At 51.1% G+C, this 14,824-nt stretch overlaps 4 protein-coding genes across 4 annotated transcripts; 2 read left to right on the top strand and 2 right to left on the bottom strand.

Moving 5' to 3' along the window:
* Positions 1 to 174: 174 nt before the first annotated feature.
* Positions 175 to 2,497, top strand: PG994_012313 (Ku70/Ku80 N-terminal alpha/beta domain-containing protein; the record flags this gene model as incomplete). The annotated part of the gene is made up of 3 exons (XM_066863722.1): positions 175 to 668; positions 722 to 1,632; positions 1,845 to 2,497. The coding sequence occupies 3 exons, from the start codon at positions 175 to 177 to the stop codon at positions 2,495 to 2,497; spliced, it is 2,058 nt and encodes a 685-aa protein (XP_066712832.1).
* Positions 2,498 to 5,743: 3,246 nt separating this feature from the next.
* Positions 5,744 to 6,190, bottom strand: PG994_012314 (mitochondrial import inner membrane translocase subunit TIM14; the record flags this gene model as incomplete). The annotated part of the gene is made up of 3 exons (XM_066863723.1): positions 5,744 to 5,882; positions 5,940 to 6,067; positions 6,140 to 6,190. The coding sequence occupies 3 exons, from the start codon at positions 6,188 to 6,190 to the stop codon at positions 5,744 to 5,746; spliced, it is 318 nt and encodes a 105-aa protein (XP_066712833.1).
* Positions 6,191 to 6,887: 697 nt separating this feature from the next.
* Positions 6,888 to 7,565, top strand: PG994_012315 (ribosome biogenesis protein RLP24; the record flags this gene model as incomplete). Its single annotated transcript, XM_066863724.1, has 1 exon — positions 6,888 to 7,565. The coding sequence occupies one exon, from the start codon at positions 6,888 to 6,890 to the stop codon at positions 7,563 to 7,565; it is 678 nt and encodes a 225-aa protein (XP_066712834.1).
* Positions 7,566 to 8,414: 849 nt separating this feature from the next.
* On the bottom strand, positions 8,415 to 9,062 carry PG994_012316 (uncharacterized protein; the record flags this gene model as incomplete). The annotated part of the gene is made up of 1 exon (XM_066863725.1): positions 8,415 to 9,062. One exon carries the CDS (start codon positions 9,060 to 9,062, stop codon positions 8,415 to 8,417), a length of 648 nt encoding a protein of 215 aa, XP_066712835.1.
* Between the last annotated feature and the right edge of the window lie 5,762 nt (positions 9,063 to 14,824).

A 14,824-nucleotide genomic window follows, 5' to 3' on the forward strand; every position in this document is an offset into this window, starting at 1 on the left:
CTGCCTAATCATTCCTTGTCTGTTCCTGGGGCAGAGCACTTACAACATAAAAGACCCCCGACCTGAGGGACTGGCCCAATGTTTGCATCCTCTTGTCTTCTCTTGTAGTTCCGCAGAGACTTATTGGATTCAGCCCCCCTCCAAAATCTGCAATTGCACACTACTGAGCAAAACATGGCGGACAAAGAAGCTACAGTCTACATCCTTGACCTTGGGTCATCCATGGCCGACTGCCATAATGGCCGAATCGAGTCGGATATGAGCTGGAGCATGCGATATGTATGGGACAGGATATCCACCACTGTTGCTGCCAACCGGAAAACATGGAATGTCGGTGTTGTTGGCCTGAAAACGGATGAAACTGACAACCCCATGGCCGAGGAGGATGGCTACAACAACATATCTATCCTACGAGAAATTGGTCCCATGGGCATGGCCGAGCTTCGAACCCTGCAAGAGAAGATTCAGCCTAGCTCAACAGATGTGGGAGATTGCTTGTCCGCTATTGTTATTGCCATTGAGATGATCCAGACATTCATCAAGAAGCTCAAGTACAACCGCAGGATCATTCTCGTCACGAATGGGGAGGCTCACATTGACGAAGATGAAGACGCCGTAGCCGAGATCTCCACAAGGATGAAAGACCTGGGTATTGAATTGACAGTGCTGTGGGTAACACGATCCACGCCCCTCGGAGGGGAAATGCTAATAAGAATCTCAGGGGTGTGGACTTCGATGACTCTGAGTTCGGCTTTAAGGAAGAGGACAAGACAGAACTAAAGGCCACCAACGAGGGTTTGCTGAAACAGCTTACCGATGCCTGCGACGGCCAATTGGGAACCATTGCTGAGGCCATCGCAGAGCTCAGCGTTCCACGTCTAAAACCGGTCAAGCCGTACAAGACATACGAGGGCCCCCTGACCCTTGGAGACCCTCAGCAGGGTGCCATGAGTATCGATGTCGAACGATACTTCAAGACGCACAAAGCCGCCATTCCAGCGGCAAGCAATGTTGTCCTGCAACAGAACCATGCGACACAATCTGGGGACGGCGGCGCGATGGAGGGGGTTCAATCGAGTGGTGGAGACTTTGCTGCAGTGAGCGCAGAGCGGACATACAAAGTCAACGACCCCGAAGCACCACAAGGCAAGCTGGAAGTCAAATTGGAAGATCTAGCCAAAGGCTATGAATACGGTCGAACTGCTGTGCACATCAGCGACTCCGAGCACAATATCACCAAAATCGAAACTACCAAGGGTTTTGCGATCATTGGTTTTATCCCCCAGGACAATTTTGAACCTTTCGTCAACATGGGAGGTAGCTGCATGATCGTGCCTCAGAAGTTCAACGACGAGGCTGCGATAAAACTATCTTCCTTCATCCACTCCCTTCATGAACTTGAATCCTACGCCGTCGCTCGGCTGGTTATGAAAGACGGCAAAGAGCCCCTTCTCCTCATTCTGGCGCCCCACATCGATTTGGAGTTCGAATGTCTGTACGATTTTCCCTTGCCATTCGCAGAAGATGTTCGCAGCTATAGGTTTCCCCCTTTGGACAAAGTTGTCACAGTGACTGGGAAGGTCCTGAACGAGCATCGACAGTTACCGTCGCAAGATCTTTTGGAGACCATGAGTGAGTATGTGGATGCCATGGACATATCGACGTACGAAATGGACGATGACGGGTATGTGAATTGTCTTGGCTATACAATACCTCTGCAATCAGAATACTAACGGCGATGTAGGGAGCGAACACAAGAATATGCTCCCGTAGACGACTTATACTGCCCGACGTTGCATCGTATAAATCAAGCTGTTCGTCATCGTGCTATCTACCCTGATCAGCCGGTGCCGCCGATTCCCCTATCCTAGTCAAATACGCAAAGCCGGATGAGAATTTGGAGCAAGCGGCCAAGTCAAGGCTTGACGACCTGATTATGACTGCGGAAGTCAAGAAAGGTGAGTTGCCCAAACATGTCCTGGTCTTGCATTATACTAAATTGATTATTCTAGTGCCATCCAAAGCGACTGGCAGGCGACAGAGGGATAAAGTCGTCCCCCGCTCTGGGCTCGATATCGATGCGCTCCTCAAGCAACCAGAGCACAAACGCGCCAAGATCGACGCCAATAACGCAATCCCAGAATTCCGCCAGATCATGAACACCAGTGACAATGAAGATGTTGTCAATGACGCTGCGAAGCAATTGGGCCAGATCATACGAGATCTCATCAGCGATAGTATGGGTGATCTCAACTATGAACGTGCCATAGAGGACCTAGGCGTGCTCCGCGAAGGCATGGTAGACTTTGAGCTTGCGGCTTTGTTCAACACCTTCCTGCTGGATCTAAAGAATAAAATCATCTCTGGTGAGCTGGGCGGTGACCGGCGCGAACTGTGGTGGATGATGAAGGGAAAGAAACTTGGGTTGATCGACAACCTGACCGTGGAATCGTCAAACGTCACGCCTGAAGAGGCTGCTGAGGTGAGCACCGCCTGATTTAACCCTATGATCCTGGTTCAAACTGACCTTGCTTGATATAGTTCTACAAGAAGTAGCGTCTCGAGTAAGCCCAAGTGGTTGCGGTCTGAAGGCAGGACTGGTAGCACGCAAAGTGCTAGACCGACGTCGCGAGGAAGGGGTTTGGCAGCCATAACGCCCCCCACCACTGTATCGTAGTTCATGATACCAACTCTCTGGCAATAGAATTTGATATACAAACAATGTCGACATATACGTCACATGGAAGTTGTTATCTGCTGCATGGCTCATACAATACAAGCAGGGCTGCTATAGTACAACGAGCCAATATATCTGGCCAGACGTAGCACACCAGATAACGCAAATGTATTCATTGCCCGCTTGTCTAGATGTCCTAAAATTGATTCATTTCCATATTATCGCCAGTAGTACCCAAACATAAGCAGAAGGTTTGAGATCAAACCGCTACTGCGGCTAAGGGCTTAAATTCATTTGTTCCAGGCGTATGTTTTCTGCCTGGTGGTGGTCCTCGCAACAATTACACAGATTTATTTTTGGCCACCTTTTCACTAAACCCCAGAGTATTTTCTGTTCATACTGAGACCAGAAATAACGCAACTGGTACGAATGGGCTCTCGGCGAGTGAATTGGCATCCATCTCAAGTACTTGGTTGAGGTCTGGGCCCGAAGACACATCTTGCCTTGTCACGCCTGCCCGTTTGCCATGCGCTGAACATCGACTTACTTTTCTTTGACTGATGGCAGCTGCGACCCCGTGCCACAATTCCCTGACCCATTGAAAGCATATCGAACTATTTATTGCAGTCAGCATTCAACTTCATCCCCACCCTACGATATTCCAGTAAACATCACAAGGGACAGCACTGGTTTCGGTTCGACTTCCGAAAAGCGCGTGAGGTAGATATGTCGTCGAGAGCACACCATACCCGGGACTCTCCCGAGCCTATTACTCTCTATGCAGGCGGCGCTAGTATCTTCTGGCCTTCCGCTTCAGACACAGCGCAGCCTTCTGGCCAACATGGATACATGAGCAACGAGGATGAGCAGGGAAGGATCTTCGCCCACCAACCTCAGCAAGAGAGCAAGAAGAAGAGATCCAGACGCCATCTTCAAAAGGAAACGGGTACATGACGGTCCCCCATCTCAATTCACTGTATATACACTGCTAATTGTAGTAGCCCCCGCTCAAGCTGCAACCACCAGTGTCCAGATATCGTCGGCGACTGTGGGTCTGAAGGAAGATGACATTGCTCCAGAGGGCCTGCTCCTATGCCCCTTCAAGCTCGTCAGGCAGTATCCTTACAAATATGTTGGAAACATGAACCGACAGAAGGTACATTTACCAAGAGATCATGATGACAAAGCCCTAACTTGGCTATTAGGTGCAACAGTTCTTCGATAATCGTCTCTTCCAGGATGAAGGCTGGGACATGTAGGTTGTCTTACTTGCTTTCTACTGTTATACTATACTCACCTGCCTTGTCCTTGTTAGGTTCTACATTTACGATCCCTCGTCCCGTCGGGAGCCGCTATTGCTGGGGTCTACTGCTGACTTCGAGGAATTCCTTCAATGTGCGAATCGAGAACTTCGCACTCTCCTCACAATACCCAGTGGGAAGGAGCAAGAGAAATTCAACCTCCGATTTCTTGGTTGCCCTCGCCCGCAGTTTGCTGGTAAAGCAGAAAGCCAAGATGCATATAATACATTGAAGAGCAAACTCGCCCAGTCCAGCTTCAACTATATCAATCTCCAACCTACAGCTTTGACTTTCTTCAAGGACGAAATGGACAAGATCTATGAATCCGTCAAGACGCCCAAACCTAAGAAGGATCCCGCAGTTCAGCGAGCCAAGACCGTTGCAAAGCAAAAGAGTTTCGGTCAAACTACAAAGCGCGTGCAGCGTTATCTTGGTCTGCGTACCCGTACTGCGTATGCAGTCGGTCAAGGTAAAAGATCCCTTATCCGCGAGAGGATTTGCTATAATTGACTGCGGTTTGGAACAGATAAGTGGTGGAACATGTCGATGCCACCGCCCTTTAAAATTGAGAAGGCTGTTCGGTTTGTATGCATAGACGTGGAAGCTGATGAGTTCAATAACAAGAACGTCACAGAGGTTGGCATCGCTATACTTGATACTCAGGATATAGTTGAACTGCCTCCAGGTGAAGGCGGGAAGGACTGGTTCGGCAAGATCCAGGCGCACCACCTTCGCATACGAGAAGTAGCTCATCTGGTAAACCGTCGCTTTGTCCAGGGTTGTCCTGAATATTTCGACTTCGGGGTAAGTTTCTTACCTGCAATATTCATTCATACCAATACTTACATTCTAACATCTTTTTAGTGACAGCGAAATTGTTCCTCGGAAGGACGTCGTCAGGAGAATCGAAGCCATTATCGGAAACGGTTATAATGACGAGAGTCCACTTGTTCTGGTTGGGCATGATATTGCTTCCGACATGAATTACCTCAAGGGCATCGGGTTCAACCTCTGGAGATCCCCTCTCTTTCTCGACGAAGTGGACACCAAGGGCATGTTCCAGCGTGTTCAGAGAGATCCCAAGGTCCGCAAGTTGGCAGTCATGTGCAACGAGCTAGGAATTCCGGGCCGCAATTTCCACAATGCTGGGAATGACGCGATGCATACTCTCAGAGCGATGATTAATATGGCCGTGCTAAGAAAGACAGGATATCCAGAGATCGTCTCGACCAAGGAAGACCCTCGAGAAATCCCAAGGTAGGGTCCTACGCTAGATGAGGGATGAGACTCAATACTGACGTACTACAGCGAAGCAGAGTGGACCGACGGTGAGGATCAAGATGGTGGTTCATATTCCAGATCACGGGAACCTGAAGACCGTAAGTAACTGACTCGCAGCTTTCATTACGAAGAGCCTTCTAACCAGGACCAGCACGACAAGCCCCTTCGGTATCGAACTCAAGCCCGCAGGCCCAGTGGTGGTAAAGGGCGTGGGCGTGTGCCAATTCACTAGATTTTCGGGAGCGTTGGGGGGGTATTAGTGATTGCGATGTTTTGCTTTTTCTATGTCAACTCGGATCAGAGGAGAGATAAGCCCTTGAAGGGCTGTCCGTGGTTGTATTCCATAGAATACGGACCCCGAACCAACCAAATGCGATGGCCGCCTGCCGAAAATGTCCCAAAATCGATTCCCAAACGCCGTCGCTTCGTACATGCCGTGGTGATTTTGTACATTATTTCTATACATGTGTCGCTCTAATCGACATTAGGGGTTCTTCTCGAGAAACTCCTTAGCTTCGTTGACCTTGGTGGCCAGGTAAGGACTGCCTCCTCTATCAGGGTGGTTGAGCAGCATGAGGGTTCGGTGGGCTTTTCGGACCTTCTCTTTTGTCACGGCACGTTCGCTACACCGAGTTAGTTTGTGGTTATCAGGCTTTTTCACCGACAGAGATCAGCCTTACTTGAGAGATAGAATCAAGGATGCCTCCCGCTTCGTCATCCGAGACTCAAAGCCGCCCTTGTAGAAAGCCTTGCCCATAGCCCCAACACCACCTCGAGATCGCCTCCATGCGACAAGTCCTGCACGTCCCTGGAATGGCGCACGTTAGTCCAAGGTAGTCGCTCAGTCGGTTCCAAAGCGACGACGGCAGTTTGCACGTACCAGAAAAGCCGCGACAGCGACGCCACCTCCGAGGGCAAGCATAGAAGCCATGATGGTTTTTGGTATTTGATTTGTATGAGGAATGAACTGTACGGAATCTCGACGGGAACAGGGAGAGAGGGCCTTCTTAGGTATTGGGCAGGCGAATGGTGAGATACTTGCTGTCGCAAAATAGTCGCCGCCGGTGTTCAAGTTTTGATCAAATGACGGTTTGCACGGCGGCCCCGAGCCCCGGGGACGACCCCTGTCAAAAGTCAGCCTCTCCCAGACTTTTCCTCCCGGCCAATCAAGACCTGCGATAAGACCTCCCAGGCCCCATAATAAGTCACCGCTCGTTTCTTATCTATGGATTGCAACAAAAAAGTTCGAGGGGCGGCTCCCAATCGTGACTACTGCAACTCCAAGATCCCAATCGCAACTATCACACCAGTTTACGGCAAAACCACAGATCGTGGTCAATCGTAATCATGAGGTATGCAAACCGGCAGAAATCCCAATCCCTTTTGAAGAATCATTTACTAACTACTCTTCATCAGGGTCGAGACGTGTCACTTTTGCTCAAGGCCTGCCTACCCAAGTAATACACCTCCGAATTGCCTCCTCGAGCGCTTCAGTCCGGCTTCGTTCCCCGAAAATGGTCGCTAACCCATGGATGAACTACAGGCAAGGGTATCACCTTTATTCGAAACGACGCCAAACAGTTCAGGTTCTGTCGCTGTAAGTAATCCTACCTCATTTGTCCTCGAAGATGGTCTTCGAACATCCGCCGGGCTTTGACCTGGCTCAACATGCTGGCTGCCTTCATACTGACACCTACCTCCCAGCAAAATGCCACAAGAACTTCAAGATGAAGCGCAACCCCCGTAAATTGCAGTGGACGAAGGCCTACAGAAAGGCGGCGGGCAAGGAGATGACGGTCGACTCTACACTACAGTATGCAAACACCAACCCAATTACAGGTCACGTTCAGAGGTGGTGGCCTTCTGTGTCAAGACCCAATACTGACAAGTCTTACCAATCATACAGATTCGCCGCACGCCGCAATGTGCCTGTTCGCTACAACCGCGAGCTCTGGCAGAAGACGATGCAGGCTATGTCGCGTATCAGCGAGATCCGAAGCAAACGCGAGAGGGTCTTCTACAGGAAGCGCATGGCCGGAAAGAGGGCGCGCGAGTTGGCCAACGACCGCAAGCTCGTACAGACGCACTCTCACCTGTTGCCCCGCATGCGCGGCAGCGAAAAGCGTCGCCTCGCTATCGAGCAGGGCCTGGCCCAACAAGAGATCAACCGACTCGAGGAGGAGAATGTCTTGCCCGCCAAGACCAACAAGGCCTTTGGCAAAGAGAAAATACGCCAGAAGGTTCGCATCGACGGTGGAGTGGAGGAGGAGGCCACAGACAATGGAATGGATATCGATTCCGAATAGAGCGTTCGTTCCGGACCGGATGTTATTGGTCAAAGAAACTGGGGGTGCTTATGATTTCGCACGGGAATGTGGAGGACTGGCGGCCAAGAATGACGGTATTATTCATTCACTATGGCGTTTACTGCGGTTTCTGCTTTCGTTTCTTTCCGGGCATGTGTCAAAGGCGTTGGTGGGCTACCCTTCTGGGAACCAAAATTCATGGACGCTTGATTTCCCTGCGATGATACACCATGTTGAGTGAATAACACGCTCAATCCCGTTGCAGTGTCCATGGTGAAATACTACATTGAAAGATCGGGGCTGAGAAGGCGACTTCGTACCAGCAGCCATCGCGGCGCTGTCCACCTTGACCGGTACGTGCATCGGGGCATGTGCCCGTGGTATGGGGGTCCCGAATGCTTGCCTCTCCCAACTGGCAGCAGCGGCCCCGAAGGCATTCCTTTTGGATGCGTAACCTTCCACCGGCTCGCCCCTAGTTCCTGCCGCAATGTAGTAATTGCAATGATGTGCGTTATCCGAAAACTGCCCCTCTCGCTTGTTCTAGGCTGGGTGGGACATCGAAAAAAAAGTATAATAGAAAAGGGGTGTTTTTGGTCTATGAATAAACCGCTTGCTCTACTCATATGTAAAGGGGTCCTGCCTTGTACTTATCCCTTTCCCATGCCTTTCTTTCAAATCAACCTAAGCAGATCATACCCGCGCCTCTTAGGTAGTATGTATTGCTATAGGTGGTTATGTATGTATATTTATAGAGGATCATGGCTGTGTAGCCCTTTGGTTATCGCCCCATTCCCCGTCTCATAACTCCGTAAAAACAACCTCTTCTCTCCGACTACTTAAATACATTACTCAAATATCTGCCCCGTCCACATCGCCGCCGCCCCCTTGGCCGGCTACCCCGACCCGGCCCCTGCCCACCTGGCCTGCCGGATGCAGCTGGTAGGCCTTCGGGGGTTCCGCGAGAATGGTCTTTACGTCATTGAACACTTTGGCGTCGAGCGCGGCCTGGCGCCGCCGCTTCTGTTCTTCGTCGTACTCCTCCTGGGCCAGGTCCTGCGTCCAGTTGCCCCCCCCGCCGCGGCCCGAGTACCGTACCTGCTGCTGCGATGGCTGTGACGGCGGTGGGGCGTGGGCGTTGGCGTAGGAGGCTGCCCGCGACGACGACGCCGGGCGGGGGGAGGGGAGTTGGTGGTTTGCTGGTGGTGGAGCTGGAGCTGCTGCTCGGCTCGCTGGTGTTGGTCGGCCTCGGCCGCGGTCACGAAGTTCCCGGCGCCGCCCCGGCCCGATCGCGCATATCCACCGGCGGAGGAGGGGAGGAGGCGAGGAGACCGACGGCGGCGCGGCGGCGGGGTCGGAGGGGGGTGGGTCGTCGCAGGCGGCGGCGAGCTTCTGGGCCTCGAGGTCCCCTTTGCCTGCTCCCTTGGTCGCCTCCTCGATCTGCTGCGGGCTGTAGTAGTTGCCCGCGCCGCCGCGGCCAGCACGTTTGTAGGCGTCCATTCCAGTATGGCGGGCGGTGTGCGCTGCCTTTCCCCTATTTTTTTGGTCTTCTTATTTCGTTGAGGACCCCGTTTCTCTTCTCCTTTTCTTCTTCTTCCTGCCCCCTTTATTTTCTCGTTGGTTGGACTTTGTACTGGCTGGAGTGTATGTATCTTTCCTTTCAGTCCCCCCGTACTATGTAGTAGAACGATATGCACTCCGCTTCGGATGGATGGATGATTGGCGGCAGGCGCCTCCTATTACGACGGAAGGGGGAATCCGTATCGCAGACGGCTGGGCGGACTTGTCCCGAGGCGGAAGATTGTGGGATGTTTGTGGGTAGGTGGTGTGCTCATGGGTGGGTAGGGATGATTTCGGCAGTTGGGGAATCTATTGATTGATTGCTCGCACCGCTTCGCTCGCCCGTGGTTTTTGTTTCTACGTTACTCCGTATCGTATGCGACAATGTTGCAGGGGTAGGTTGTTGTTCGACCCAGTTGTTTTATGTACAATTGAATCAACTACCTTCCTACCCACTACCTCCTAACTTTACACGTTGTGTACATGTAAGCATGTTACATTGTCCAAGGCTGCACGCGATTCTGCTTTGTTAGGTCGTTTCAATCAGAGTAGACGATGCTGGTCGGAATGAGGGACATATCAACCAGACTAGAAGCAAAGATACATACAGGAAGGTGTGCGGGGCTGCAATGCTGCACGAAAACATCGTGCACTCTTCCATGCTAACGATTCAAGCGGCTGGCTTGATTTCCGCCATCCCAGCCTTCTGCTCAGTCAGGTACAGTGATTTGGTTTCCACCCCTGCGAAAGAAGCTATCGACCGCATTTCGAAACAGCGTTCATACCGTTGGATGGGTCCCCCGATGGGAACTGGCTTCGCACGCGTGGCAGGCACCGGGTATGGGTTGCAACCGTACGCGGCCGCGTCAAAGGGGGAGGATCCTCTCGATTGTGGGTGCGAATGGATGGAGCCTCTCTGCAACACATCAATAATTCATCAGGCGTTATGACGACACCGGATTAGGGAGACGAGAAACGACAAGTGCAATCACTAATAATTTCAGGCGTAGAACGTAACTGACGTGTACCTCAGTTCTCCCTACTCCTGAGGTAAGGTAGACCTTGCTAGGACGAGGGGGAATAGTCTCTTGCGCTATTTCATCTATCCGGACAGCGCCGCACCGCGAAGAAGCAAGCCCGAAATACAGGTTACTTTTTTTCTTCTGCTATGGGAAGAGAGCAACGTCATTGAGGGGAAATTGGTTTTGGGGCCTACTTTGGTGAAGACCCACCGCGAGAATAACGGTGAGGTGATCGTGAGTCACACGAGAAAGCCCTCAAACCCGTCGTAGTCGAAATGAAATCCGTAACGGACATGGCGGGAGCGGAGTGGGGAGTAACAGAGCATGAGACTATTCACTGCTGCATGAACGCTTTGATACATACGAAGTAGTCCGTAGTGTTATTGATAGCAGCCATGTTTATCGCTTATCTACACTGGCCTAGCCATTTGGTTAGAGCCAAACAGATCGCGGGATACATGGCAAAGAAGATCAGATCGCAAAATATAGATAGTGCACTTTTCGAGCAATGAAAGGGTAGGTGTGTGGGATTCTCACATGGGAGTTGGCGCAACTTTACCATTCAATACTGGATGGGGGCGCATGGTAATCTCGCGATGGTGGGAGAGCGAGTAGGGGTCGTCGTCCGACCAAACGTGTGTACCTGCAGGCAGCGCCTCGAACGACATGAACTCTCCGAAGGTCCCGAAGGCCAGGTCGGCCAAGCCTGTCAGCTCAGCACGCCCAACAAAGGCCCCGAGATCTGTGGTAGGATGTGTATTGGGAAGATCTACTGTAGTACTGGGAAAGCAGCCAAAAAGAGACAGGCAACTCGCGATGGTGGGCCAAGATCGGACTTTGCCTTGCTGCAGTAGAAGCAGTCAGCGTATCACCAACACCAACAACACCACCACCACCATGCCATGTGCGCGCGCTTACTTTATTTAATCCTACCTGATCCCCCTGGTCAACCTCAACATAGGTGCAGCTATGTTGAGGTGAGGTTGACCCGTTTAATTCTACGACCTAGAACCCTGCCTACATACCTTGCTCTACATGATATCGAAGAAGAAAAAAAGTACTTGGTGCATGTAAAACAGGTACAGACAGAACTGACAAATAGCATACCGAGGTGTGCGTTTCATAGGTTTTCTTTTCCCGACTCTTTGGTTAGGCTAATAAATGCGCCCGGACACCGACGAACGATAAAAACGGATTGAGCGGGTAGCAGATTGGGCCAACGCTGATCCTTCGACTATTTCTGGTGTCGCTGTCAGGAACCGAACACTGCTCACTGCTATGTATCCGAATACACGCGACCAGACCGTTCTGTGCGCGACGGTGGAGGGGTAAGTACAGACTGGTCAGACAGAGTCGGCTGGCCGGCGAGACTCATTGGCTCCATACACGTACTGGCTGTGAATAATATTCGAGATGCCAATGAGACAGGGTCAGTCATGACAGGCTGTCAACTGGACTGGGAAAGGTTTAGTGACATTCCGGCTGTCTCGGTCGATCGGGAGGCTTGCTCGCTACTGACTCTAAAACATGAGAAAGCAAGCAGCTTGATGATGGAACAGCTGTACATACAGTACATGCACACTTACAGCCAAGGTGCCAAGGATAATTACGGTAGGAAGTGTTTTCCGCTCGTATGTACTGTGTGGTGACGAGTCGAATCCAAGTTCCAGGCGTGGTGGAGAGAGTGAGGGAGAGTGTGTGTCACTTGATCCAAAAGTCTTGGCCAGCCGCGGCCTCGACTACATAATGACTGAACTGGTCTTATGACTACTTATTATTACATAGTATGTGATATTATCCTTGGACGGAGCTTCACCTTCACTAGTTCCTACCGTCACTAACGGTGGTCGCGAGATTCCATTTATCTAGCCCACAATAATCTGGATCTACGATCGCGATCTCGTCTTTGCCTGCAAGCGCCGAAATCTAAAAAGGCAGGTAGGTAGTAGTATACAGCTGGTATACTGGGAAATGGCTGCAGCATCGTCAGTATGCGAGGGCGGTCAGGCAGTGCCCCAATGTCTACGTAGTGTAGGTTCGGGAGGCTTTTAAGGTATGGCTTGGGCCTCGTAATAGGCTACATGCTCGCTATACTCTCCCAAGTATCTACATGTAGTATCGGATCAGCACCTTGGCTGCGGGATCACCCGACTGTCAACAAAGTGGCAGCGAACGGCGGTCTTATCCTTTTTACATAGCGGGTGTTCCAGTTCTAATTCAGCGTACTCCGTACCGAGACAACCCTATGGGTTTTGAATTCCACTATTAATCACTGCGATTACTACGGAGGATACGATTAGAGTTTTTCAAGTTTTTCCAACGGTCCAAAAACGGATACTTAGTGCGAAGCCCACGACGAGTGTAATTATTACTCGATAGGAGTTGAGTGCCGCGACAGACCCCGTGGGCAGCTTCAACCCTACCGAGGCCTAGATGCATCCTCCCCCTCAATTTTAGAATAGAAAATTGTTGGAAAGCCCCATGACTGACTACTGTCTAGAGAAGGATGCCATTATTGAACCTCCAAGTGGTGTGAAGTCGTACATGCCATGTCCGTATTCAGCTTACTTACCACACTAGCCGTCATCCACTCAAGGTCATGTATCAATAGCTCAGGACATTATCTGTAAGCTTTGCTTTTGGATTTACCAGCCCTGGTTCCTGCCTGGCCTTTGTTTCTGCTTCTTTGCTTTCCCTCAAACGTCGGATGCCGAAGCCAAGCCAAGAACATGGAAGTAAGCACGCTTGCTGCCTGCGTTGTTTTTCTGCCTCAAGACTGGTCTATTCGGTTTCTGACAAAAGTCATTGCTCGCACACACATGTAAACTGGAGCATGGCCAACAACAGTTTGATGGCCTTCCGGGATGGCAGGTAACTAGGTTAGTGGGTAAAGCACATCCGTGGCCCGCGATAGCACTGGAGGGGGATGGCTGGATGGATCATGGGTCTAGTTTCCCATGCAAGATCAAAAGTTCGGACACCTGAGAGAGAGCACCAGGCCACGTTGAAATAGTACCTGCGTCCCAAAGAGTCAAATCCGCTTGCTGATCTCTTCCAACCCTGGCCTCGTTGCACCTGCAGAGTGAGAGCTGGTTTGTCCAGACGTAGTGGTATCCGAGATGACCGATTCCGGTTTGGCAGTTCTAGATCACACTTATTACCGGGCCTCATAAATAAGTTCGGGTCAATGTGAGCCACGACAGTCCCCATGAAGACACATTAATCGTTCATCCCGTTCCGTGTTTCCAAATTATCAGAGCTCTGAAGAAGCTCAGTCACGATAGCGGCGATCATTCAGGTCCCATGCCATGCCCGGCCCCGGAATTGCCAGCTGATTGCTGAGGACGCTCCACTGCTTGTAACGACTCGACCTCCGAAATGTGGAGATATACTGTTGCACCAAGTTCTTGAAGTTGCATCTGAAAGCCGCACTACCCTCCTTGAGATTCAAGTATCCTAGTCGTGATCTTTTGACCTGAATCGGATGTACCGACGTAGATTGCGCGCACTACCTACCTGCGAGTACACATTGTCGCGGTATCGTGATACGGAGCTAGATCTATGCGCGTTACGACGCTCGACGTATGTAGGAATTGGTTATCCGTGAAAGGAAGGCCTGGTCGGAGTGTTTTGATTTTGCTGTTGAATCTTGTGCAGTTCATTCCCAGAACTTTTTTTGTTGTCCTGGGTTGCTGACTGGCATGGTGGGTGAAGATCAGCGTCACCCGTGGCATGGACAGGGTTTCCCATGGTCGGTTTCTGAGCCCATCCTGTACGTACTGGTAGCAGCAGTATGGCAGTGTGGCCGATACCCCGATCGGAGTTTCTTGGGCGGTTGCAAGAAACTCGTACAAACAAATTTTGAGCTTTTCTTTCGCGATCATATCATCTAAGGCTCATCGTTCCCCAGAGTACCCAGGGCAGATGTCTTCACACTATCGTCGCTGATCAAACATGGGAAGGCAGAGCCAATATATTCGACCAGGGAAGATGGGTAAAACAAAAAAGGCTGATGTTCCGACCAGCAAGCCAGCTTTGCCCTTATCAAATAACAGTGCCGGAATCTCTAGTGCGGGGCCTCCCCATCCCATTGTTCATTTCACGCCCAGCCGCCCCCTAGTTCGACCCCCTACTATTTATTTCAAGCGCCCACCAATCACAGCCACTAGAGGAAGGCGTGGTATCGCTAAGCAATTGCTCGCATCTGGCAAGGTCTGGCGGCATCGCATCGCATTGCATCGCCAGCCATCGCTACGACTTGTCTCTGGCTTATGGCGCCCGACATTGTGTGGTTGCTCACGTATCTGGGCTAACCGCGATTAGGCGAGACACTCAGCTGATATAGAAAGTGCTAGAAGCAGGAAGGGAGATACAGATTGGGCAGATAGGTGAATCAACAAAGTCAATATGCCCGTGAGGAGAAAAGGTGAGCTGGCGTCCCGAAAAGCGGAAGAGCACTTTCTCTCGCCTATCACGACATTGACCGAGTGCATGATGCATTAGGAAACCACTGCAAAGCCAAGATACACGCATGTCTACTGTGTAGGTAACTTTCCCCGGGTCCCTTCTCGTGCGAAAGCCAGCCTCGGTAATATGAATCGCCGACATGACTATGTAGTCAAGAAACGAATGAACCTAGCTTGTCCTTTCCCGGCCAGCCCATTCGTTCATTGCTTTAAT

The sequence above is a fragment of the Apiospora phragmitis genome (genome assembly GCF_038363925.1).
Source record: "Apiospora phragmitis strain CBS 135458 chromosome Unknown utg000010l:1.0-9815664.0:1.0-9183399.0, whole genome shotgun sequence".
NCBI lineage: Eukaryota > Fungi > Ascomycota > Sordariomycetes > Amphisphaeriales > Apiosporaceae > Apiospora > Apiospora phragmitis.